The following is a 27773-nucleotide window of genomic DNA, read 5'->3' as shown; positions in this document are numbered from 1 at the left end:
GACAAACATATGCCTTTGATGCATGTAAATACATTCCATGATTTTCCCATTTACAGTGCAATTTTGCATTACAGAAGTGATTTACCTTAAGGGCTTCAAAAGTAAGCAGCACATCATTGGTTCGTTTCAAGTCAATGTAGTACATCATCAGCTCCCTTGATCCCAGTTGCATGAAGATGGGTAATAGCTGAGAAAAATAACATTGGGAGGCTAGCTGAACATTTCACAGGAAATTCAAGGTCTGTTTTGGCTTTTACTCTTTCAAACCCCCCAGTTTCACCCTATTGGCAGATACCTGTTATGAGAGGTCAGTGGTAACCAGCTCCATCCATAAGAAGCAATAAAGGTTAACAGACCTCTTGTAATACATCTGCTGACTGCAGCAAGGTGCATGACAGCTGCCACAGGAAATCTTAAGGCACTCCTTCAAGTGCAGCTATCGTAAGTCCACATAGGTACCACCCTGGTGATAGGTTCCACTTTCCATCTGTGCAAAGACAACTACCCAACAACTGAACAGAAAAAACAGGAGAGCAGGGTAACAAACCAAAACCCTCTGTATAATTCTGTTTGTAATGGCTTTATGGCACTAATTCCTATTTCTCTTTCCTGTTATTCCTGGCGTATGAAGTGATCCAGTCAGCATGCAGGGTATTAGGGGGATAATGGCTCCTTTGGTTCTCACAGAAGCAGGGCACACGCACACAGTGCATAACACAAAGCAGAACTGCGTTGCTTTGCTCCATCTCAAATTCACTTAAACCACCTAGAAATATCTACAAAGACGAAGGCGGTCAGCAGATCTACGCTAAGCTGAAGTTCATAGTTAGAAAAAAAAAAAAAAAAAGGAACAGGAAACCCTGGTAAATCTGATGTAGCTCAACTATTTTAAGTAACAACAGCTCTCAAAAGCATCTGCATCTACACTGCCATTTCTTATCAGAAACACTGCAGAAGTCATACAAACCATTGCAGAAAGAACTTTAAGCTCACTATTTCCTCTGAGTTCTAAAGAGGAAATCCACTAACTTCCCAGGAGTAAACGGGAAAAAAATGCACGCATTTCAAACAAAGTGACTTACCCTGTATGATGTAAATAATCAAAGTTAACAGAGACCAGGAATAAGATTCCTAGCACTGTGCTCTAACTACTATTCCAGACAACTGCCAGGCTCAGGTTCGAGTATTACTTGGTAGGTACCATTCAAAATAATGACTTCATCAATTTGAAAGCCAACAATTCAGAAAACGTTACTGATCTTAGTCATATTAGGAAACACTGGTGAGTGATAAAATAGCTCTCAACTTTTCCCCACAGTACCACTGACAGTTGCGTCAGGAGAATTGACAGAGTCCTCCCACCTTCATATATACGCTCACCTCTTGATATTCCCCTAAGGGAGTCAGGTATTGAAGAATGAGCCTCTGCTCTATGGCAGGAGTCAAAGGGTAAAGTGTATAATTAGTGCCAATCACCCATGGGGACATTTCTGACCAGCTGCTGTTGGACAGTTCAACAAATATCCGCTCTGGTTCTGAAGCAGAGAAGCCCAGTTTTTGCTTGGCCTTCCGGAAGCCATCTCTTTCATGCTGTTTCCCTGATTTGCTTTTTCTTAATCCCCCATCATCTAGCTTTGTAGAAGAGTTGACTCTGCTACTGGTCTTGTGACTTGAATCAAGATGAAAGGAGATCTCCATATCCCCAGCCACTTCTTCTTGCTCTCCATCCACTGCCATCTCCCCATAATCCATATCCACAGCCTCTTCATCCAAAGGCAGCAGAGAATCTGATGGCACTTTCCGAGGACTGGGACGCTTGTTTTCTTGTTTTGTGGTCATTTCAGTAACCTGTAACTCCCGCAGCCGTCGAAGCACCAAAGCCACCTGTTTCACAAAAGCAGCATGCATAAGAACACATTTCCTTTCCTCACACTGGCTCTTACCTCTGCTCTTATCACATAAAGAAGTCTATTCCACAAAATACCAGGCATGCCGAAGTACACATTTCCCCAGAGAAATAACAATTTCAAAGTGAACAAAAAGCCCCAACCCTTTTTGCTGTAGCTTTTACTCTAAAATAAACAAATAGATAAATAGATAAATAAAAAACTTCACTCACTTTCCTGAAAGAGAAAGAAGTGTTGTCTGAAACCCATTAAGAACCACATACTATCTTGCAACTTTTTTTCCATCATCTGCCTAGTTTAGAATAAAGGCAACATTTCCTTTCAAAGCAGGAGTTTTGATAAACTGCAGTTCTAGAAAAGCTAAGAGCTTGCTTTTACTCCTGAAGGACTTATCTATGCAAGAATTAGAAGAATGCACCTATGTTTTGACACACTAAGTGACACTGTACACCACTCTGAAAAACAAGCTTGCCTAACCTTCTTCCTTTTGACAGTCATCTCAACTGCTGATAATCATCATATAGATTTAACATTAAACTAGTGAAAGATTTATTCTTCATATGATTCTTTTTAAAATACATAACATTTCCTATGAAGTTATCTCCATATTGACTTAACTTTCATTTCTGCTCAGTGTTTAAGCTACCACACACAATGTCTCAGTCTTCGAAATTTTTTGCTTTGAGGAAACTAGGAATATGAGTCCCATCAAGAAGTACAGTATTTGCCTTAGGTTTTCATAGGCATTTTTGAACAGTGTAACAGAATAACCAGGCTGCATAGCCCAGCCTCAGCAAATTCAGTCAGGAAAGGATAGAAGGTATGAGCTACTGAGTGAATATATTATAACCACTGTAAAATGTATATGTTAACACATACATGAGAGTACCACCACACACTCTCAAAAAAAAGAAAAAAAAAAAAAAAAGACATATCTGTCCTGTAAATAAACGTGTGCATCAAGAGATCATTACCAGTTGTGAATTCTCATCCCTGTAATTGGCAGCGATATCTTGGTTTTCCATAGCTCCTCCTAAAAGCCCTGTTGCATATGTTCTTAATGGCTGATCAGCTTCTCGTGCCCATTTAAAGAGATTTTCAACTATTCCTTCCTAGAATGCAGGAAACAAGAAAGCAATTCCAACAGTTAGGCTTTTTTTTTTTTTCCTGTCAGTATTACTAATAGAGATCTCCAACAATTTGGCAGGTTTCAAAGAAATGATGTTGAACTTACACTAAGAAAAAAAAAAAAGTGGTAAATTACTTACATTTCTCTAACAGCTTAGTAGTTGAAAAGTCACTTAAAACACTTCCAGTGCCAGAGGAACTCATTACATTAATGACTGCTCACTGATCAAAAGAGCAATCCTCAATAGTCATATATATATATATATATATAGGGGAAGAGAGAAATGTATGCAATTATACCAACCCACATATAAGAAAACCACAGTGTTAAACATTAATATTTTAACAGGAAAACTCAGAAGTGATTGAACATGGCCTGCCAGGCATTTTTTCTTAACAAGGTTGAATAAGTGTTAACTAAAACAGTTAATTAAAAGACTACATGTTAGAATGAAAGATTGTACTATTTTTTTTCCCTCTAGATCACTAGTGGATTTTGAAACATATATAATACCATAACATCATTAGCATGACAAGATCTTGCACCTTGTACAGAATTTGAGAAGTAGGTACAACACAGAAAAAGATCAGTTAATAATAATAATGAATAGACACACATTTCAGTAAGAACCTCCAGCTTACACATTTTTAAAGAGTTGTCCGTTATACATTAAATAATAATTAAATTTTAATTAAAGTGTTCTTATGACATTAGAAAATGAGACGCGAAATCCACTGGGCGCTAGAGGGCGTCCTTATGACCAGAACAACACATTCTTAGAACAGCGATTGTCCGTCATAAAGCCTCCTACAAAAAGAAAACCTTAGGAACCAGAAATGAATTTCATATATTTTCTTGTCACAAAAAAATTAAGCTAAGTTTGGCACTTTAGGGCTTAAAAAATTTCTATTAACATAGAGATTTTGTGTTTCAAGAATAAAAACTATAACCTTCTCAAGGAAGAAGCCTATCACTTTGCTTTTAACTTTTTTGGGTCAAAGCCTTAGATTTTAAGCAGATTGCAAAAATACCATATTAAATTCAATACTTCAGAAAGGATATGCATAATTCCTTCTTCTTACCACATTTTAGAATCCATATCTCTATTTCTAATAGTAAAGGAACTCAAGTGAAACTTCCACATGAAGCACTACCTGATTTCCAGACTTCAGAAAAATACTATATTAATTTATTTTTAAAGATGAAGATAGCAGCGCTCAGGAACAAAATCTGCTTTCTCCTCGCTTTCAACCCTTTGTGCATTCCTACATAAACCACACTTGCCAACATACAGAAGCTGAATTCAGCTGTCCATAACAGTTCTAGATAATCTCCATGAAGCACACAGGCTTTAGATTGCTTGAATTATGACTTGCTCATCATTTAGCTTGAATAATGCTATCACTCTGCTGCAGTAGGGATTACCAGGTGACAAGCTTACAGCAAGTCTTAACATTCTATTCTGCCTGCTTCAATCATGAACCTATAAAATAACAGCTGAAGTATAACATTTCCCAAAACATTAATTTAAATTATAAATCATTTGAGCTGGAGGGAACATTCAAAGGTCATCTAGTCTAACTCCCCTGCAACGAACACGGACACCCTTTAGCTACATGAGGTTGCTCAGAGCTCTATTCTTGAACATCTCCATGGACAGGGTATTCACCACCTTTCTTGGCAACTTGTTCAGTGCTTCATGGTCCTTATTGTAAGAAACTATTTTGTCCAATCTAAATCTCCCCTCTTTTAATTTGAAACTATTTCCTCTTGTCCAATCACAACTGATCCCACTAAAGAGTCTGCACCCTTCTTTCTCACAGCACTCCTTCAGATACAGATAAGCTGCTGTCAGGTCTCCCCAGAACCTTCTCCAGGCTGAACAGTTTCAGTTCTCTCAGCCTGTCCTCACAGGGAAGGTGTTCCATCCCTTGGGCCATTTTTCAGGTCCTCCTCCAGACACATTCCCTTCTGTACTGAGGACTCCCACATATGGATGCAATACTCCACGTCTCACCAGCACAGAGCTGCTCCATCCTCACATCGTCAGACTGTACTGATAGTAAGGGTTGCCATGACCAGGTGCCAGTCCTTGCACTTGGCTTTGTTGAACTTCATGAGGTTCCCCCAGGCCCACTGCACAAACCTATCTAGATCTCTCTGCATGGCCTCCCATCCCACAGATATGCTGAACGTATCATACATAATTCCAGTTCCTCTGTTTGAATCAGTCCTCTTATAACTTACAAGCTGTGGAATACTTAAGATTTGATCAGCTGAACAAGCCCACATTAGAAAGCCCCAAACCTTTAACGAGGCTAAACAGATTGTCTCCCAGAGATAGGATTTAAATGTTGCTTTTTACTGGTTTCTCCTATGGGGTGAACTGTTGGAGTACATAATACACCAAGCTTATAAACTAAACCTTAGTATACAAGATACCTTTTCCTGAAAGACAACAGCAGTTTCCAGTCCTGGCATGATATCCAGAAGAAGTCTGCAGGCAGCAGTGTTTAATGGAGGTTCTCTGCTCGTCATCACATAAGCATTCACTAGCTAGAGAAGATCAGGAAAAGCATCAGTTTAAAATTCAGGAGTTGAAGTAATTTCTCTGAGAAACAGAATTCCCCTCTGATCTGACGTTCACTGATTAAATACTTTTCTTGAACTGATTTGTAAAGACAAATGCCTAAAATAATTACAGCTCACTAACAGTGTAATCATGTGAGAGTAATAGCTGAAAAAAAACATTACAAAATCAAATACATACATTTTTGCTTATCAACTGCAGTTTAAGACAGAAAGCCATCTGGCAGAAGCAATCTGGCAGAAACCTTGCAGCAGCATGCACTGATACAGGTGGTGCGCTGAGATGAGGGAAACAAAAATTCTGGCTATTAACTCATGAAAGGGTAGAGCATTGCAAGAGGAAAGCCAGGCTCTTTTCTCCAAATGCTCTGCCTGAGCCTACTAGAACTAGATACACTCTGCTTGTACAGGCACTCCAGCATTCCCAAGTATTCAAAGAAAAAGCACTGGAATTTGTGGTATTAATTTCCATTACAGAAATTAATTAGGATTTTAAACTTTTATTACAGGACCTACACTTTCTTTAAAGAGACTGATAAATGCTGAGAAGAACTAATTCGATCATTAATACGTGTATTCCAGTACTCTTGAATAGCTCATGAACTACCCCTTTCCTTGGGTCACTCTAGAGCAGCAAACAAGCTGTATTTAAACAGACTTTAAAAGCCACTGTCATGGAAGAAATAGTCCCACCACCAGTAAAACTAATATTAAACAAGCACAAGTACAGAGGTAAATAACAGAAAACAAAAATATTAAAGTGTCAAGAAGACTTGACAGGTACAGTCTTTAGAGCAAACCTACCGCATTCATGAAATCATCATTCTTGAAAAGTATCCTTAGTAGGTGACCAAGCATACACTCAGGGTCCGCTCGACCTACAGAGGAAACAGGAAAAGACTTATCTATGTACCTCAAGACTTCAATACTGAACTACTAACTTCCGACTGACTGTGGAATAATGTAGTTAGCTGTTCCTTTATCAGAAACAGAATTATAGAAGCCGTACTCATTATTCATCAAGTTAGTGTTTCCTCTAGTTGCAATTACCTACTTAAAAGGTGTACTAGTCACACCAGACCCTGATCAGTAGTGAACAGATTCAGGCTAGATTTTGCTTACTTTTAAACATGAATTATCATGTATCAGCTGATGCAGAGCTATCAAAACCACTCAGAATGCCTTACCAGGGTGTCGGTCATCAAAAGGGTCTGGATCCCCTTTGCGGTATTCTTCAGTCTCCTTCTCAATCAACTCAGACATCCTATAGAAGGAACGACATAAAACGAGCTGCAACTCCTCACGTTAGCCTATTGTTACAGTGCTATCAAACAGCTTATCAGCTTTCATTTGAATGGCATTCAGCACTACCAGAGGATTTCAGATGGTCCACCCAGAAGGGGTAATAAAGAGCCTTGCCTCTGGTACCTCATTCCCCATCAGCCCATCAAAACATGCTGAGATCTTATCAGCATCCCAGTGGCACTCAAGTGTGATGCTCTGAAGGAGTCAATACTGCTTATTTACTCATGTTAGAGTCCTGGTGATGTCTACAACAGATACTGTAGAGAATTACAAGAAATAGGAATTTAAGCAGTACCCTTCACCTTACAGTTCCTCTTCTGGAGTGGGATAAGCCCCAAACAAGCAACTCTGCCCACTTTCCTATTCAGCTTAGGCAGGTGCTAGGTCTTTTTAGGTGATAATTGGCATACTGAGTACATGCCTGGAGGGACTGACAAGCAGCACGGAAAGTGAGCTGAGCACTTTCCTCAGCCCATGCAGATTAGGGAGGCAGCCAAAGAGCATGCCAGCAGAAGCTTCTGAGTGGTTCTAGGGACAACAACATTATCACAGCCTAGATGAAACAGGCATACAAATCACTGATTATCTGATTTGGATGGTTGCGTTTATTTTGAGACAACTAGGCACAATCATCTGACCAAAATATAAAAGCACTGCCTCTTCAAAATTGGCTTTGAAAAGAGAAAAATAAATAAATAAATAAATAATTTTTTTTTTTTTGACTGAAAGCACACAAAGAGTAACTATGAAGTGGCTTGGATGCATCTATGGCCTATTCCACTCTCCTACCATTTTTACTGAAAATTGACAAACTACCAAAGCTCATTCTCACCTCTTAACACAGACACTGACACAAAAGGTTTTAACAGCAAAAAACAAAAAGAACAAACACACAAATGCTGATCTTTTATGCAGGTTTCAACATTTCCTTTATTCACTTGATATTAAGCTAGCTCCCTATCCACTTGAGTTTGCAAGCAAATCTAGGTACTACATGAGGGACAGGTGTTCTTCCCCCCACTTTGGACTCTTTTTTTTTTTTCCCCAAATTGTTTACAACTATCCCTGCAGATCATCTTTGAAAATTAGTCATATTCTCACTTTCACTTGCCAGAAACATGGCTCACTTGAAGTCAAAGATGGAGGTTGTGGTGACACTCTAGTTGCAACACTACCACTGATGCAAAAGGCACAATATAAAGCGGTGCCTTTATGACAGACTACAGACAGGATGCTCCGCAATACCACACTGCAACATACCATACCCCATATTTGGTCTGTGGAGCTGAAGTCAAAACACCGTGCTTCTGCCATTGTGTCACACTGACCTCTGCTGAATCAGAATCACATTTTAGCAGGCACCCATGCACAAAGAGAAGTTTTCTTCCAAGTAACTAAGAAGGCAGTAGGAAGTAGAAAAACATCACTCACCAAACAAACATGACCACAGCTTCCTCTGCCATAAGCCTAAATCAATATGCAAGAGCACTGCTATCTCCAGACATCAACTAACACAAGCTCTGCTTGGGGAGGATTCCTAGCACATCTTCCAGCAAATTCTTTTTAACCTATGCAGTATCTAAAACCTTGTATTCCAGACAGATATATAGCTTTCTCTTTTTTTCTCAGAAGCACTGTAAAGCCTGCTAGAGCCAAGGGTACATCTCCTCACTATCAACCTTAAGTAGACCTGTTACCTACACCACAGCCAAAATACCTAAGCTCTTACTATCCATCAACTCTCTCCTTGCGGTACAGAAACCTTAGAGAACCAAAGGAGGATTATCAGATTTGCTTAGGCCCAAAGAATGGAAGGAACTCGAGGAGTTCCAAACCTCTATCAATGCAAGAAAATGCATGTTGAATTTAAATTTCTTAGAACACATTAAATTTCTGGTGTTCGTCATTGTGACAAAAATCTTGGAAGCAGCACATATGCTTCCGTCAATACACAAACCAGACAACAATACACACAGATGCACCAAAATACGGCTCAGGATTTTCAAGAGACCTACTCATTTCTGAACACTTGGCTTTGGCTTTTTGCAGCTCATCTCTCTCTTCTGCACTGTTATTTCTAAGGAGCAGTATAAAAAGCAAGCATTTGTGCCTGCAAGGTGAGGCATAACACGGGTCTGCGCGAAGAAGCTCCAGTATATTTCTGTCATTTCTACCCAGTGCCAGCTCAGGATCTGTGCACTAAGGTACCTGACCCAAGAACACAGAGCAGCATGGTACAGAAACCTGGGCTGCTCTAACGCACCAGTGAGCACAGTAAGCCCTTCAGGCACACACCACGCAGACAACAGCTCTGACAGTAGAGGTGGGAGGAGGAACTTTGTGGAATTCCTGTGACTGCCTTATTATACCAAGAACATTACAAGATTGCATAAGAGAGGTCTGGCCTGGGAAACCACAACTACAATTGATACTTTAAATAATCCTCTTGTAGAAGACTTCCTATAATGAATGGTGTTACTAGCACATACATACCTAGAAACATCCCAGGGAATATTTTCCTCACACAATAACACGGCAGCGTTAACAATGTCCAGTTAAAAAAAAAAAAAAACCAACTTCTGAAATTTCCCATTAAGCATGCTGTATGAGTTGCAGTAAAATTTTTTCAGTAAGGCTCCCTCCATCCAATGTGTCTCTCTCTTACTTTCACATAAACTGCCCAGCATCAGTGCAATTACAAACCCCACACCACCACTCCGATGGAACCACATTCTCACAGCTTTCTATTTTGATCAACAAATTACAAGTTTCAGAAGAACATACCAAATTTATTTCACTTGTTTAATGATTCCATCAGTTTCTACTATTTCAGAGTATTAAATCCACGTTTAGAGGTAGACTGTGTAAGACCTTTTGCAATATAAATGCTTAGTAAGCTTGTATGCATTTAAGTACTACACTCACAGTTCAAATTTCAGGCCAAGGATAACTTAATTACCAACAGTTAACCAGTTATTAAAAACCTTCAAGCAAACAACACAGTAAAAACTGCTCTCAAGCAAATTCCTAAATCTGAATATCAGAAGTTATTTTATGGAACTCACCTGGTGAGAATAGGAACCATATCTTGCCCACTGCCATGTTCTTTCTCCCATTGCTCAAGCAAAGTAGTGAGCTCAGCCTTGGAGTCCACATGCCCAGATCCTGAAGTCATGGCTTAGCCTAAGGCAGAGGTAACAAACAAACAAACAAAAGCAGGAAGGTGAGCAAGACATTCCACAGTTTTACAATATTTACTGAAACAATCCAAATCAAAACTTAAAATCTACTTGGAAGACCACAATACTGCTGCACTTCACTTTAACTACTGAAGTTTTCTCTTGGTCCATTGCCTGAAGAATAAAGGAATGTATGCACACTTAGAACAAGTCTCAACTGGTACACGACAACTCTGAGCACAAGGGAAAGCAGGCACACCTAACCAGAAGTGCTCAGCACTAAAGCTGTTCAGAATGCTCCCTCAGTTCCACACAGACCTGAGTTAACCCTTTGCCACTGCTCAAGATTTGCTCCCGAAACCATAAAGCCAGGGCAGCAAGATTACCATCAATGTTTTTATTCCAGTTTAATGACCCTCGACATTGGAGAAAGAACCAAGAATCACCTTGGCTTGGTGCTGCTGAGGAGGCAGGTGACAGTGAGAGGAGCAGGTCACATATTGCCCTGTTTATGAGGTGTCCAGCCACAGGCAGTGGCTCCAGGGAGAAGGAAGAGCATGCACAGGATGGAGCACTGGAGCACTTGGTCAGCTGTATCAGTTTTCTGATGACTTAGCTCCCCATCCTCAAAAGCAGGCTCCCTACAGCACTCAGCAACCTGTCACAGGACCATTTCAGGGAGGGCACACTCACTCTAGGTTCTGCTTAAGCCTCTGAATTTCCAGACATCAATTTTTGTCAGTGTAATAAAAATCTACTAGAAATACTAACAGATCAAACTTGAACACACTCTGTCTCAAAATACTGCCATGCCCTAAAGCAGTTACAGCATTTCATTAACCATAAGATAACCAATATCCGTCTGCTACAAGATCAAATACCCATGTCATAAATGACCCAGAGTAAGAGCTTCCTAAAATCATGTTAAAGGCAGATATGTCATGTTTAAGGCAGTTCTGTACACAAAAACCCCTGTAATATATGTTTACGAATCACTTAAAGGAGAGACCATTAAGGCAGCCATGGTTTCACCTACTCACATAAGCCTTTACAGCCCAGGCTCATTCTGACAGAAGTTCCCATGCATAACTGAGTGCTGGCCTCCCCTGACTTGCCGACAGCCTTCCCTTGCTTGGGGAGTGAATGAGCAACCCTGCAGCCCTACTTCCCAGTCGGCACCTTCTGCACTTACTCAGGGGGTGGCAAACAGACATCACCCAGCTGAAATGGGCAGGGACTGCAGCTTCCCAAAGACCACAGAAAAATACACCTACAACATCAAGACACCTAGTCAGAAAAACACCATTTTGATAACCACTACATACAAGCAGAGTATGAAGGAAAAAAAAAAAAAAAGAAAAAAAAAAAAAGCCTAAGCATAGCATAAGCTGGTGTTCTCTACATAAGAAGTAATTGTGATTTTATCTAGAGCATTTTCATCATTCATTTATCACAGGATTAGCAGCTTTGGAAAAAGCACCAATTTAATGCAAACAACAAAGCATCCTGAGATTGTACGCACACAACAAAACATCTCTGATAAGAAAAACTGCTCCTAGCTCAGAGGTCCATGCCTTTTTTCATTAACTCAACAACACTTGCCAGCAGCATTTCTCAGCTTTTAAACCCACAGAAAAATAAAATTCGTATGAGTAAAAAAAAAAAAAAAAAAACTACTTTGAGCTTCTGAATGTAAGTGCTGTAAATGGCAACTGCATTCAACTGTTTCTGACATCCATACCTTTGTTCCATGCCCAAAGGACACAGAAAAAAATGCCTCATGACCCCAGAGCTTGTGTAAGGCCTAGGCAGGCTCTTTTGCAGCCTGCAGAACAGCTTATTTTCCCTAACGAATTTTCATTATTTCAGCTAAAAAATGAGAAACACTACTCCAGCAATATCAGCAAGAGGTAAACAAAGTCCCATGCAGGGAGATCAGAGAAGTGCTCAAGTTATACCATAACCAAGGGGAAAAAAAGCTTATCTCACTTCAAGCACGTCACAGGTCTGAAGAACTGATGCTCATACAATACTCCCTGCAGTAGAGTTAAAACATAAGAATTCCACCCTTTTGACAGGAGCACAGCATTGGTGGTGCCTCCCCAAGGCATCCAAAGGAACTTGGCTATTCTGAGTGGCACTGCGAAGGGCAGCAACAAGAACTCTACCCCCAGCAGCACCTACTGCTGCAGTTCCCATACAAGTACACCAGAGACACAAAATATGCAAGGATTAAAAGTTATGGCAGCCAAAAAGCCTTTTCACATGCAAGAATCAAAGAAGTTCCTGCTGTGTTTGCTTTTTTGTTTTTTTTCTTTCCAAGTATTCTACCTTAAATCATAGTGAAGCACCCTGCAGAAAGGCCAAGACCAGAAATTATATGAACCGAACTGCAAATATCACAAATCCCCCCACCCTACTGGACAGGAAGGCCTGCAAGGGCCCTTCCTCAGAGAGGCTGGTGAACACACACATCCTTACACTGCTTTCCAGGAACCGGAACAGGGAGCACCTCTCCCATCAGGAATTGAATCCATTACTTTTTCATTTTTACTTTCTAATAAGTTTTGGAAATCATGTGCCACAACAGATTTTGGTTAATACATATAATAAGCTAGTGGTAGAAACACTTTCTGCAACCCTGGCTGCAGTTTCCTAAGAGCAGAGCACAGCTCAGGCTGTTCAGCTTCACCTCTTGCTCCTCAGCACGTGAGTATCACACTGACATGAAAACAACAGGTCATTCACCTATTGATCGAGTTACATTGCTGAAAAGGATTATGAGATCTGAACACAGTGACGGCCATACAGATAAGCATTTTGAAGTGTGAAACCTGTCAGGTGAAAAAGAGATCTATTCGCGAAATCTGAAAGTCCACAGACGGTTTGGTTAGTTGGGAAACAAACTCAAAAATCTACATTTTAATTAAAATGGAAAATGAGAAGGACACATAAAAACAAAGGCGTTAACTTATGGAGAAAAAAAATCCATTTTAACCAATATTGCAGAAAGACTGCACATTCACGTTTATAAGTTTCATCAACAAAAAAAGCCCAGGAGGATCTGTGTGCCCAAATACAGAGTCAACTCAAGGTCTTAACACACACACACACACACACACACACACGCTGACCTCACTCAGAGTAAGACACGTAATGCAATACTATATTCCCAGATGAGAAACTTAGGAATCAGAACCCAATTAAACGCCCAGCAAGCAGATCAGCACATCTGTATGTTCTTCCCATATTTTTTTAACATGAAGAGTTTCTTACTTAGAAAGGAAAAAAGGAAACAGTAACAACCTCCTGTTCACCACAATTACTGTTTAACAGCAGAGATACATGTCAGCTGGTGGACCACATCTGTTGAGCCCCAACCAACCAGGCCCAAGCTGGAGAAGGAGCACGCTGCCAACCCTGGGATGGAGCGCAGCCACAGCGCCCATCGCCCGCACCGGGGGACCTGAGGCACTGCAGTGCTACAGCTGAGAGGAGGGGAACCTTGATTCGTGCCCCTTACCAACCGAACACCTTGCACAGCTCCCACCAGGCTGCTGTTACACAACGCGTTCCTGGCATCGCTTCGAGCGTTACCCAATAAATAAATGAATAAATAGAAAAAGAAAAACATTAAGGAAGTCTTGTGGGGATTTGCTGTTTTGTTTTAAAGCCGTAACATCGTCTAACACCGGAGGAAAGCACACAGTTACTCAGTCTATCAGCCCCTGCGCTCACACCGACCAAACCCGGCACTCCCCCCCGCCGGGGCAGGCAGGCACAGCCGGCAGCCAGCAGTCCGGGGCGGGCACCGGGCCGCGCTCCCCGCCCCAGCACCCTCCGCGGAAGCGTTGCCGCTCCCCCACTCCGCGGGCAGCGGCGAGGCTCCGCACGGCCCCGCGGCGCTCGGCCCCCCGAGCCAGGCCGGGAGCGGAGCCCCCGGGAGCTCCTTGGGGAAGGAGGCGGCCGAACGGCGGCGGGCGGAGGTCCGCGGAGGGCAGCGCGGCGCCCTCAGCCCCGCCGTCACCGAGGACGCCCGCAGCCGCGGGGCGGGACGCGCAGGCTCGGCAGCCCACCCGCCCGCGGCTCCCGCACGGCCCGAGGCGACTCTTTCCCCCGCCCCCGCCCGGCCCGGAGGCCGCGGCCGCCGGCCCCGCGCGGCCCGACCCGCCCGGCGCCCCGTACCTGCCCGATGCCCCGCTGGGTCGCCGCCGTCGCCACCCCGGCCCCCGCGCTCGGCCCCGCGCACCCCGCGGCGGCCGCGATCGCTATGGCGGGCACACACTTTGTGCGTCACCACGCTGGGGGCCGCATCACAAAGCGCGAGGAGCGGCGCGAGAGGAACGCAGGAGGAGAAGCCGCTAAGGCCTCGCGCGCGGCCGGCCGGGAAACGCAGTTCGGGCGGACGTCGCGCGTCTGCGCATGCGCTGCTCCTGAGCGGCGCCGAAGAGCGCCTTGGGAGTCGTAGTTCTCGGGAGGAGGCGCTGCTCTCGGCGCGACCCGGCGCTCACGGTCGCTGTCCGCGGGCTGCTACGACGGGCGCCGAGCCGCGGCTGCGGGCCCTGATTGCCGGCTGTCGGCGGGCTGCGGCCGGGCGTCACCCCGATAGGCGGGCCCTACGGCGGTGATACGCGTCCCGCCTGCCCGCCCGCTGGGGCCGAGCGACAGGGCTGGGCTATCGCCATTTCCCCGCTTTTATGCCTCCTCCTTTCGCTTATCTGCGGGGTCCGAATGCCACCCTGCTCCTGCCCGGTGCCGTGGGACGGCATCGCGGGCAGCGGTGCCCGAACACCCGCAGCTGCACGGGGCCGCCTCCAGGGCGGCTCAGAGCAGGGCTGAAGCCGTTCTCAGGGTCTCCCGGGCCCCCAGGGCCTGCTCCCTTCCCACATCCTAGAATCATTACGTTTCAAAAAGTCTACTAAGATCATCGAGCCCAGCCATCGACCCACCCCCACCTGTCCACTAACCGTGTCCCTCAGTGCCATGTCCCCAGGGCTTGGCCACCCTTTCAGAGAATAAATTTCTGCTAATACCCAGTGGGAACCTCCCCTGGTGCAACTTGAGGCTGTTTCCTCTTGTCCTACCCCTGTTATCAGGGAGAAGAGGTCGACTCCTGGAGCCCCCAGTACACGAGGGATGCAGAGCTGTTGGAGCAGGTCCAGAAGAGGGCCACTAAGATGATCAGAGGGCTGGAGCACGTCTCTATGAAGAAATGCTGAGGTAGTGGGGCTTGTTTAGCTTGGAGAAGACTCCAGGGAGACTTCATCATGGCCTTTCAGTACTTGAAGGGAGCTCATGAGCAGGAGGGGAATCAATTTTTTACATGGTCTGATAAAGAGGGAATGGCTTTAAACTAAAAGAGGAGTGGAAGAAGTTGTCTAGAGAAGTTGTGAATGCTCCATGTCTGGATGCATTCAAGGCCAGATTGGGTGGGAACTTGAGCAGCCTGATCTGGTGGTTGGCAGCCCTGCCCATGGCAGGGGTTGAAACTACATGATCTTTTAGGTCCCTTCTAACCTAAACCATTCTCTTATATATAATCCCCACCTTGCTACAACCTCCTTTCAGGGAGTCGATAGAGAGTAATAAGGCCACCAAGCTCTGCAGCATAAGTTTGCTGCATGACTCACAGAGGTGCATAAGATCAGTAACAGAGTTCAGTCCTCCCACAGCACTTGCGCATACCACGCTGATGCTGTAAACACCCACAGCACCCCTGGCAGCACTCAGGGATTCCTACAATGTCAGAAATTAAATTTTTGGGACGGTCTGGCCCTGCCCTGCTAAGATGTTTGTAAACAAAAGGGTGTTCCTCTGCAAATTCCATGCCCCAGGAGACATTAGGGATGGGGTGGAAGGTCAGTGTCTGGGCAGGTGCACCTAGGAATGGAGAACATACCACAGGATGGCTGTGGAGGTTGGTTTGGCTACAGTGTGCTCCTCTGCTGAGCACTCTCCTCCCTTCCACCCTGACCTGCAGTGCCCATGGGCACATAGTGAGTGAGCAGCAACTACAGTTCTCTCTCAGCTCCAGATCTGGTAGCACCTATCTTATTTTCAGCTTGAAGTGCCAGCTCAGAGACTGTTTTATGCAGAAATGTATCAGTCTGTATCTGCAGAGATATTCACAGAATCACAGAATCACAGAATTGTAGGGGTTGGAAGGGACCTCCAGAGATCATCGAGTCCAACCCCCCTGCCAAAGCAGGTTCCCTATAGCAGATCGCACAGGTAGGCATCCAGGCAGGTCTGGAACATCTCCAGAGAAGGAGACTCCACCACCTCCCTGGGCAGCCTGTTCCAGTGCTCCATCACCCTCACTGTAAAGAAGTTCTTGCGCACATTTGTGCGGAACTTCCTATGCTGCAGTTTCCAGCCGTTTCCCCTTGTCCTGTCTCCACTCACCACTGAAAACAGTCTGGCCTCGCCATTCTGCCCCCCACACCTTAGATATTTATAGACCTGGATCAGGTCCCCTCTCAGTCTCCTTTTCTCAAGGCTGAACAGACCCAGTTCACTCAGCCTTTCCTCATAGGAGAGATGATCCAGGCCCTTCACCATCTTCCTGGCCCTCCACTGGACTCTTTCCAAGAGATCCTTGTCTTTTTTGTACTGGGGAGCCCAGAACTGGACACAGTACTCCAGATGAGGTCTTACCAGGGCAGAGTAGAGGGGGAGGATCACCTCCTTCGACCTGCTGGACACGCTCTTTTTAATGCACCCCAGTAAGCCATTGGCCTTTTTGGCTACAAGGGCACACTGCTGGCTCATGGCCAACCTGTCATCCACCAGGACACCCAGGTCCCTTTCCGCAGGGCTCCCCTCCAGCAGGTCATCCCCCAACCTGTACTGGTGCATGGAATTATTCCTCCCCAGATGCAAGACTCTACACTTGCTTTTGTTAAACCTCATCTGTTTTTTTTCTGCCCAGCTCTCCAGCCTGTCCAGGTCTTGCTGAATGGCAGCACAGCCTTCAGGCGTGTCAGCCAATCCTCCCAACTTCGTATCATCAGCAAACTTGCTGAGGGTGGCCATTATCCCCTCATCAAGGTCACTGATGAAGATGTTGAACAAGACCGGACCCAGCACAGACCCTTGAGGAACACCGCTGGTTACAGGTCTCCAACCGGACTCTGCACCACCAACAACAACCCTCTGTGCTCTGTCAGTCAGCCAGTTCTCAACCCACCATTCACAGGGACTTCACACACCATCCAGTCTCCCCAGCAACACTTGCTGACCATCTGTGTAAGAACGTTCATGCTGTGCAAAAAAGAATACGCTTGAAGATTATTGAGATTATGGCCATTAGGTAACTGCAGTCTAGCAAGCAGCATGTCACCAAATGCTCTACCTATCTTCCTTGCCATAGACAGGATAAAAAAAGACAGAAAGTGGGAGTAGGCAGGGAAAAGCAGAGCAGCCGGATCCTATAGCCCTCTCCTCTCAGCGAAGAGGCTATGGCGTGCTCGCTTCGTGCCGGATGTTGTGCTACAAGAGGCAGTCTGGTCACCTGGTGGCACTCCAGGATCACCGCACCAGACTGACATCCTCTAGGGAGGACAGGGAAGAAAAGCAAAATAAGCACAAATTTACAAACAATCACGTGGGGCTAATGTGAATATGCTTGGAAAGAGCCACTAGTATGCACACACACAGAGCAAAACCGTCCAACATCTGGATGGAGAAATAAAATGCAAAAGTTCAGAAAAAAAAATTGCCCACTTGAGTTCTGCCTGATCTGTTGCCATTTCCAAGAATGACAGGAATAATTCAGGGAGCTCAGTTCATGGAAGGAGCATGCAGAGGAGATGCAGAGGGCAGCAGAGCCTAGTTGAGCATGTGAATTACAGTAATTCTGCATTCTCAAGCCAAAAGTCAACAGGAAAGTTAAATAATATAGGCTGACCATTCTGTTTTGCAAAGCAGCCCTTCATGCTTTGGTACAAACCCACGGTTTTCTTGAATCCTGACCATGCCACAGGAATGCTGTCTGGTAGCTGGCATTGGGCAGATAAAGCTCAGGGCTTTATCCTCAGCTTCTCACAGTCATCTAGAAGCTTCAGGGAGGTACTGAGACCTCTCCTCTGTCCTAAAGGTGAAGGTGGGTTGTGGTAATTACAAGCATAAGTAAACACGCTCATTTTAGATTGCCAAGGAATTCCATCAAGGGTCTTAGTAATAGCTACATGATGGTCTCCAATATCTGATAATTCTAATCTGTATTTTACAGCAGTGGTCTCTGCAGCTCTCAGTGCTCAACAGAATCTCAGATCCAAGCAGCCACGTGTACAGGGCATGTCTGTGACTGCTGACACATTTGGAACCAGACCACTGTACAGTCTGAACATAAATCAGTTGGGTTGAGCCTGAACTCAGCCACACCTAGAAAGAAACCCTGAAGCTGCTGTAGCAGTGAAAAGCATTTAACAGACCTCAAAGTCTGAGAAATTATCAGCTGAAGGGAGGTAATTTAAAGCTGCAAAGAGAGACAGGCTGCCTGAATTTGTGCTAGGATTTACCCATGACACTTGACCTATGTTTCCCTCTCCCACGAAGCAGCCCATGTTTCTTCAGCCAAAATGAATGACTTCCTCTGGTAATACTTCGCTTTGTGCTGCCCTGACCAGATGGCTCTAGAAATGCTCCCAGTGCAATGGAGATGTCTCAGGGCAGCTTGCTGAAGCACTGAGCACCACCAAGTCTGCGTACCTTGAAGATGCAGGCAGACCCAGCACAGGATGTTAATGGCCACAGCCCCAGATTCCCCTGATCCTGGGTGACGTCAGAGAGTGCCAGTTCTGCTGCTGACCCCACACTGTTGAGGCAGAACAGTGGCCCAGGCTCTAGGGAGCTTTCCTTCCCTCTTTCACTCATCCTTTTGTGCAGACTATGTTGTCTTCTCTCTTTCTGCTTCATAGTCTTAGTCTGTGAGGAGGGAATATAGCAAGAACAAAGCTTCATATATTTATTTGAACAAACAAAACAATGAATGCATGAAGATCAGGCTGGAGGGCAAGGGAAAACTGCTGAATTTTAAGGGATTCCAACAGGTGCCAACCTACAATGGAGAAAAATGCCATTGCCTCATAGTTTTGTTGTGAGCAACTGCGAAGAGACTTTGCTTTGTGGGTGCTGGGCAGCACCACAACCCCACCCCAGCTGGGTACTCCCTTTGTCAGGCTGAGAAAGACACATTTCTAAAGTTTACACTACTCCTGCAAAGACACAACATACAACAAAAAGAAAATAACAGATTTTATGCTGAGCATTTAAAGATTACTAATCAATGAGCATTATTCACAGCTTGATAATGTAGCTGCCTTGCAATAATAATGCAAGTTATAGCTGCAGGGGAGCCCTAAAACCTGGCAGACGTTGGCATCACCTGAACAGTGGCTCCTCTCTGCACACTGAACTGCCATCTCTGAGGCGCGTGTCTATCTGCAGTTATGACATTGCTACAGTGTGGTAAAAGGAATGTTAATGGTGAAATAGTTTAGAACCCCAAAAATGGGAGGTTGAACAGAGCCCTTAAATGAAGCTACATTCCAATAAATGAAAGTCTGGGAACAAAACCAAAAGGGCCATGAGGCCCATGGCAAGAAGCTTTGGACCCTTTTTTATCCTCTCTTAAGGATAAAATGCTTGGAGTCTTTAAATCAGAAATTTGGGCTGTAGGAGAAGGCTTTGTACACTGACATGAGGCTTTGGGCTCCTCACACTGGGGTGTGAGGCTTCAAAATAAAGACTCCTTTCCACATTACAGAGGCATTGAGCCTCACCTCAGGGTGCAAATTTTCTCTGTAGTCTTTTTTTGGTTTTTCCTTTCAAGGCTCAGAGCCTTGGCTTGAGGGCCCAGAGCCTTATTTCAGATCAGAAACATCCTTTTCAGTTCCAAACCCAAGTACCAGAGCTTGAAACCTCTTTCCCATGTCCAAAGCCCCATCTGAGAGCAAAACCCAATCTGGGAGACTCAGAGCTGGATTTGAAGGCTTCAGAGCACCACCAGCCTACTGCTGGCAGGGAACTTCGGAAACAGAAAGGACCATGTTCCTAGGTAAGCCCTGCTGTGCAAGGGTTAGCAGAACAACAGCCAAACAACTGCAGGACTGCTGAGGCAGGACTGAGGGCTGACGGACACTCACCTTTGACCCAGGGAGAGCCAGGACAAAGCTGATGACTGCTTGACCTTTGGTGTGCTGTATGGGAACTGCGGAGTCATGTCCTGAACCTCTGATTGATCACCTGAGGCGAGCCATGAGTCAGCCAGAGGAGCACAGGTGAAGGCAATTCACCTGTGCTGCCGGAAGCCAGGCTGCACCCATCCTAGACCTATTGAAGAGCTGGCTACCAGTAGGGAAGGATCTCTTCTGGAGATTGCATCTTCTGGTGTTTTGTAGGTGAGCCCAGCATAAGGGTAAGCTTTCCGTTTGTTCTCTTTTGTTATCATTGTCCACTTTGCCTACCTCTCTTGATTATATTGTGATTGTAACATCTTGATAACCATTGATTATACAGTATGCCCAGCAAATGCTGGACTGCAGAGAGCATCCAGCAGAGGTCTGAGCTCTGGGAAAGCCTCAGGCTAGCTGGTGAGAAGACATGCCTTCTGCTCAGAGTAGGGTACATCCATGCCTGCGTGTGGCCCAGAGCCCAGAATGTTCTCCTGGCAGGGAGGAGAGTTATTGTGAAATAAGCCCGGGCAGGAGAGGAGGTGATGATGGCCGGAAACATTTTGCATCTTCATTTCTCATTCAGAGCACTGCTCAGGTGAAAACACCAGCAGAGCTGACAGTTTCAAAATGCTTTAGTCTGTGTTGAAGTTTCAAAGCAAACCACAGACCTTTTACAATGCACACTTCTCTTTATGGTTTTCCCTCAACCTGGTGGCAACTAACTCTTCTCTTGTTTTAGTTCCTCTTCTCCCATAACACCGACTTGAAAAGCAATGATGCCTGCCTATGCTAAGATAGCCGGTGAATAACTGGGCTGAAGCGGGGAGCAATGGCTGTCTATATCCATTCAATGCCTCAAATAGCTGCTGCTGCCCTGCTGCCCCCTGCTACAGCAGCAGGCAGTGACACGTGGCAGCCCCTGGCACCCTGCCTGCTGATGCCACCCATCACCTGCATCGCACCTGCCTCTCTGGCATTTCCGTGCCCACCACCACCGCTACTCATTGTGGTTTCATCCTGGTGGTGCTCACCCGTGCCAGCCTCTGGGATGCCCTGCCTGACCTTTCCACCCCTGGCTGGCAGTGCCCATGCTAGCAGTGCCTGTGGTGGCTGCAGCCCCTGCTCTGGCCGAGGAAGGGCTGGGAATCCTGCTGCCTCCTGCTTTGGTGTGCATATAGTGCTTGCCTTGTTATGAAAATTACCTCTGCCACATTGACTCATGTTCTTGGCGTAGCACCAGCCTGAGCCCTTGGTTCTCTTTTAGGGCTTACCTGTTAGTGCTAGTATCTGCATCCTATGTATGGAATGGATGGGGCAAACAAATTTTCTTCTCTGCTTTAGAGGCATATGTCCCTGCTCAACTCTTCTATAATGGAAAGGTGGATTATTTTGACCTTCAGTGACTCAGAGGTCTTCTGTCTCATCTCAAGAAGATTCTGAAAGGTAAGCGCTCTCACTTTCAGCAGCTTTACCACAGGTCCTGACTGAAGTTCAACCAAGAGACGTCTCAGCGAGGGAGCTGTGGGTAATGAAATGTGATTAAATGTAAGGAGAGGAGACTTGAATTTTAATGAGATGAAAATTATTCTAGAGAAGGCAGCATCCCTCTGGGGTGGAGTATCCTTTAAGTTAACAGCTTACTCTTTATATCCCCAACTGGGATACTAATTTATCTTCTGCTAATTGCAGGCTCTGTCCTGAGTGTTTAGTTAGAAACTTTTTTTTCTGAACTCCTGTTCTGATTTTTCTTGCTTTTATTCTCTGCTCCAAGCTCATTATGGTGTGTGGTGGGGACAGTGGAGATGTGCTGAGCAGAGTCAGCTCTCAGTCCCTTTTTTTCTAAGAACTCTGACAGACATCACCAATGGCCTCAAGCATCACTCAATTTCCAGAGTGCACAAAAGCAGCAATCTGTACAAAGAAAAAAAAAAAAGAAACCTTAAGATCATTTCTTTCTAGACTCCAATCTCAAACTGCTCTTTCTTAAAAGCAACTCATATGTACCCTTGTATGCTTTCTTCAATCTCATTTACAGTGCAGTAGTAAAAGCCACCAGACTTTCTTTGATCTTTGTTCTGTTCTTCCCCTGTTGCTCAGGGGTTGCAGAGAAGGTGGAGAGGGAGGAGACAGAAAGATGTTAGTAAAAGCAGTTACCTCACTGAGTGATTATCTCTTTTAGTTTCTTTGGCTACGGAATCTCCCAAATTTGCACAAGCTTCTAGGCCCCACAGTCAAAATTACTTAAAATAAAACACCACCAACAGAAATGGGGAGGACTCTCAAAATAGGCTTTTAACTATAGGCTAATAGGCTTTCTGCTATACAGAATCAGAAACAGCAGGCGAGGGACTGTGATTCTCCTCCATCTCCAATCTGTTGCTAATCATTTATCTATTCAGAGATGATTTCACGTTTTGGCTCTTTCACAAGGTTTTACCGTTACAGGGTCTGGACTCTAAGCCTCAGTCTCTGATTCAGAGTCTAAAAACTGGGCCGAGCACTTGGGTCTCAGTCTGGCCCTTGTGTCTGGCTCCCCAACCATGGGTTCTGGGCGTAGTTTCCAGGGCCAGTCCTCATTTCCCAGCCTGACTGCCTGCTCCCCATCCCCGGGCTCCATTCCTGGGCCCTATAACCGGTTTCCGGCTTTCAGCCCCTGAGCCTCTGTCCCGAATCCTAGTCTTTGGGGCTGGTGTCAGATCTTGGGCCCTGATCCCTGGGCCTGGTCCTGAGCCCTAGGCCTAGCCGTGGTTCCCGGTCCTCATTCTCGTTCCCCAGCTCTGGATCTGGCGATCTGGGTCTCCGTCTCCAAACCGAGTCGCTCGCCCAGAGCCGCCCCAACCCCCTCCGCTACCAGCCGCGCGTAGCACCCGGAAGTGAAAGCAAGCATCCCCACCGCCGCTGCCCAGAAGAAGCCGGAAAGCCCACGCTCTCGCGAGATCGTCCCACCCAATCAGCTGCCGCAAGGTTTATCTCCTTCCCGTATCCCTTCACTCCCAGCGCCACGCCGCGTCGCGGCCGCAAGAACCAAAGACCAATTGGTTCTGGTCGCCCGGGTTATGACGTCACCACGCAGGAAGCGCCGCGAGAGAGGAGCGGAGTTGCGGGAGGAGCGCTTTATTTGGCCGCCAAAGAGGGGCTGGCGGAAGTTTTACGGCGAGCAGTCGCCTACGCAGCTGTACCTCGTAACTTGGCCAGCTTTAGCACCCTGGCGAGGTCCCAGGCGGCGTGCACGGCGTTGACGTCCTTGGTCACCAGCTCCTGCTTGTTGTTGTTGTTGATCTCCCGCTGCAGCGCCGCCAGCTCGTTGAAGCCGCTCTGCAGCAGCTCGCTGTGCTCCTGTAGCTTCACTTCCAGCGCCCTGTCCAGCTCCCTCTGCGCGCTTGCAGCCTCCGCCTGCATCTTGGCCTCCAGGGCTTGCAGGTTCTGCACGTAGCTGCAGACGCCTCCGCCAGCAACGCCTCCAGCTGCCGTTCGCGTTCCAGTAGCTGTGCCTGCTGCTTCTGGTCTGGGGACAAGGGGACGGGGAGAGGGGTAACCAGGAGCTGAGCCTTCTGCTTCTGGTTAAAGAACGGAGTTTGGGGTCCCCGGGGTACGGAGGGATGGGGGAAAGAGACAGTGCAGAGGGATAGGGAAGGAATGGAGGGGCGTGAGGACAGAGTGCAGGGATGTGGAGATGGGGTGAGAATTCCTCAGGGAGAAAAAAGGGACAATTTGAGGTGTCTCCTGGGCACGCTGGGACACCCCAAGGGATGTGGATACTCTGTGAGATGTCCCCTGAGGATAAAGGGACTCCTCAAGAGATGGGATCATCATGTCCCTGAAGGCATAGGATGCTCAAAATATGTGGGGATACCATGAGCTGTCCCCAGCAGACACAGCCCATGGAATATGGGAATACTGCCAGATGTCCTCCAGGAATAACAGAAGGTATCTCTTGTCCCTGGAGGACCTGGGGATGGGTGATGGAGGAAGGAGAGAGGGGATGGCACCGGGACGCACTGCTCACCCCCCAGCTGCTTCTCAGCCTCGCTCAGTGCATTGTCTGCCTTCAGCGCTGCCTCCACCTCTGCCCAGCACTCTGCCAAGAACTCATCCAGCACCTCCTCGGCCTGTGCATCCCCACACGATTGAGGCACAGCCCCTGGCTCCTTGTCCTTAATTCCCTACCTAGAGCTGCCCTTACGTTGGGGTTGTTGCCCTCTGCTTGCCAGTAGGCCTCCAGCACCTGCTGCCACTCAGCCTCATAGGTACGGTAGGCACCAGGCAGTGCGTAGGCCCCACGGGACAGGCTGGTATCCAGTGCCCGTGCCAGCTCAGCCAGCAGCGCCTTGCAGTGCCACTGTGATGCTGCATCATTCTTCTCCTGCAGGCAGCTATACTCTGTGCTGATCTGTTCCTGAAGGTCGGGATGGGGGCAAGGTCATGGTGTTGATGGGGAGAGTGCTGGTGGGACCACCGGTGCAGAGTATTGGGGGGAAATGAGGATAAGGTCACGGGGATGGAGAGAACTGGGGGATTGGGGACAAGGTCATGAAGACAAGGGCAGCCTTATAGGGGTGGGGACTGGACTGTGTGGACAGGTTAGTGGAGGCAGGGTACCAGGGGATAGGAAGTGCTGTGACAGTGGTGACAAAGTCATGGGAACAGGGACAGCCTTGTAGTGATAGGAACAAGGCCGTGAGGACAGGGACAGCGCTGTGGCAGAAAGGGGGAGGGGGGGGGCACGCACCATGAGGTGCCGCTGGTGCTCCTGGTTGTGATCCCAGAAGCTGCGATGCTGGAAGACGAGTGCCTCACGCAGGTGCTGCCCATGCGAGGCTGAGAGCTATGCAGGCTCTGTGGGCAGTGACAGCCTCTGCATGCCCTTGGCATAGGCCTCAAGCACTGCTGCCACCACAGCTGCGTTCTCGTTGGCCATCGTCGCTGCTGCTGCTCCCTGCAGGCAGGGGAGATGCCCATTTTTTATGGCTTCCATGTAGCCGTGCAGCAGCATGCTCAGGGCTGTGGGGAATGACACAGTGACACCTCCCTCACTGTTGGTACCTTGCTGCGGTGTGTTGCTGTTGTTCCCTGTCATCCCTGTGGTTTTTGTCCCGTTGTCAACCTGTCATCACCCCATCATTGCCTTGTGTTGCACCATTGCTGTTGTCACTCTACTGTCACCCTGTTATTCCTGATGTCATCATTGCCCCGTGTCACCATTATCATCCTGCTGTTACCATGTTTCTGTTTCACTGTTGTCATGCTGCTGTACTGTGTTGCCATTGTATCCCTTCTATCCCATTGTCATCACTCTGCTATCCCAGTGTTATCTCTCCATTGTCTCATGTTGCCATTGTCACTGGCCCCCTGTTGTCCTGTGTCATCACTGTCACCCCATTTTCACCCTGTTGTCCCATGGCACTCTTGCCTTTATCCCATTTGTCCCGTATTGCCTTTGCCTTTGTCACCCCATCATCCAATTTGCCATCATCATTGTCTTCCCATGGTCCTACTGTTGTCCCTTATGATGACATCACTATTATCAGCCTGCAGTCAGTACATTCTCATGCTGTTCTCTTGTGTTGCCATTACAATTGTCTCCTTGTTGTCCTGTGTCAGAAACCTGGTTGCAGCTCCTCCCACACTGCCAGCCCCGTGTTGGCTGCCGACTGCTCCAGCATGAGCTGCTTGAGGTGGGGGAAGAAGTTGTACAGACAGCCCAGCAGCTCGTTGCTCTTCACTGTAACGTGTTCTCGGCACTGCCACCATCACCACACTGCCACTGCCCACAGGGACACAGTGACGTGCAGGGACAAGTGATGATGTCTGTACCAGGTCACTGGCATTGCATCTCCTGTGCCTCTCGCGTAGAGATGCGTAGGCGTTGTTGTCCTCCCATGTTGCACTTCTGCCAGAGAAAGGATGGAATGTGATGAGCACCCGCTGCTCCAGGACTAAAACTAATCCAAGTAATCCCTCACCCTCCACCCCAGGCCTGCTGGGACAGTCCCTTACAAAGGACAGCTCATGTGCCCTCACATCTCAAGAGCTGGCTGAAAGACACCAACCTGAGTGGGATTCGGATCCCCATAAAGAACATGTCTGGAATAAACTTGACCTCGTCTCTGCACAGGGGGCTCTGGAAGCGATAAAACCCTGCGCGCAGAGCCTGTTACTGCAGCAGAGGCACAAGCAGTGTGATTGTGAGCTGGGCCTGATGCTGCTGAGCACCTGTGGTGCTTGCAGGGTGAGGAGAGGGCTCCTACCTGGATGCAGGCCCGGTGAAACCAGGCTTGTTTGCAGGCCGGGCACAGCATGGTGCTGTATGACCTGCTGTCATCCATGGGCTCCATGCAGACAATGCAGGTTGTGTCCTGCACAGGTGCTGCCTCCACTGCCTGATGTGGGTGGTGCTCCCAGCAGAAGGACCAGGGGGAACAACTACCTCGGGAAAGGCAGAGAGGAACAAAACTGACAGTGACGTGATGGAACTCTCAGTTTTATTGTGATGGACTATGATGACTTTGGATACAATTGGAGCTTGCACATGGCTGCTCCTGCGACATCATTGGGGCTGGCTGTTGATGCTCGGGGCCCAGCATGGTACCCGGGAGCGGCTTCATACCCGGGCTGGTACCCGGGAGCAGCTTCGCCCCTGGCCTGGTCCTCGCCGCCTGGAGCGGCTCCTGCGGCATCTTAGGGGCTGGCTGCGGGTCTCTGCAGCCCGATGTTCAAGAGGGGAGCGGCTTCGAGTCGGGGCCCGCCCTGGCTGTCTGGACCGGCTTCCATCCACTGCTGTGGAAGCCCTTGAGGACCGCGGTGCTCCCCGTCTTGTGCATCTGAGAGGAGAGGAGAGGAGAGGAGAGGAGAGGAGAGGAGAGGAGAGGAGAGGAGAGGAGAGGAGAGGAGAGGAGAGGAGAGGAGAGGAGAGGAGAGGAGAGGAGAGGAGAGGAGAGGAGAGGCTGCACATGAAGAGTGTCTGCCTGCCATTTTGGATTGGCGCGTCGGTGTCTTCCTCCTTCCATGAAGGAGCCTGCACAGTGCACTGGGTGCAGCGTGCTACATGGCACTGCCTTCTGCTGCCTGCCTGCCTGCCCGCCTGCCTGCTGCACTGCTGGAGAGGAAAGAGCGGGTTGTGGGGCTGCGTGCAGGCAAGGAGCTGGCTGCAAAGGAGGGAAACGGAGTATTTAGGAGCGGTTAGTGCGTGTTAGGTTTGGGTGTGGATGCAGCGGGGGCTGAGTCACCTCCATCAGCTCCTGGGGGCTGGGGCCGAGCCCGGTGCGTGGGGCTGCGGGGCTGGGGCAGTGGTGTGGGTGCAGCACATGGGGCCGTGAGAGGGCGTGCAGCAGGGAGGGCGTTGGGCCCGAGCCGCGCTCGTGTTTGTCGCAGCACAGGGGCTGCAGGGGATGCCAGGAGTGCAGAGCAGAGCGGGGAGAGGCGGGCTGTATGAAGGCCAGGGCATGAAGTCTTCCCTTGGCAGCTCCGGAGCTGCTGGGCTTTTCCC

General features: G+C 47.4%; 1 protein-coding gene and 1 long non-coding RNA gene across 8 annotated transcripts in view; one reads left to right on the top strand and one right to left on the bottom strand.

Annotated features, from left to right (window-relative positions):
* Positions 1-14455, bottom strand: part of DCAF1 (DDB1 and CUL4 associated factor 1) — a 53626-nt gene extending 39171 nt beyond the window's left edge. For 3 of the 7 annotated variants that reach the window (XR_008205622.1, XM_052678530.1, XM_052678531.1), the window contains exons 1-7: positions 9996-10113; positions 6813-6889; positions 6430-6503; positions 5479-5592; positions 2882-3019; positions 1381-1884; positions 86-187 (exon numbers count right to left, since the gene is read on the bottom strand). Coding sequence is in view for 6 of the 7 variants with exons in the window: in XM_052678530.1 (XP_052534490.1) it covers positions 86-187; positions 1381-1884; positions 2882-3019; positions 5479-5592; positions 6430-6503; positions 6813-6889; positions 9996-10105 (1119 nt within the window). In the remaining variant the exon portion in view is untranslated. The other 4 variants (XM_052678527.1, XM_052678528.1, XM_052678529.1 and 1 more) reach the window with 4 other exon arrangements.
* A 5818-nt stretch (positions 14456-20273) lies between these two features.
* On the top strand, positions 20274-22433 carry LOC128078395 (uncharacterized). The gene is made up of 2 exons (XR_008205632.1): positions 20274-20529; positions 21629-22433. It is a non-coding gene; the product is annotated as an uncharacterized LOC128078395 (long non-coding RNA).
* Positions 22434-27773: the final 5340 nt, after the last annotated feature.

Source organism: Tympanuchus pallidicinctus, unplaced genomic scaffold (assembly GCF_026119805.1).
Source record: "Tympanuchus pallidicinctus isolate F22 unplaced genomic scaffold, pur_lepc_1.0 scaffold17, whole genome shotgun sequence".
Classification (NCBI taxonomy): domain Eukaryota; kingdom Metazoa; phylum Chordata; class Aves; order Galliformes; family Phasianidae; genus Tympanuchus; species Tympanuchus pallidicinctus.
This window is presented reverse-complemented; position numbering and strand designations above follow the sequence as displayed.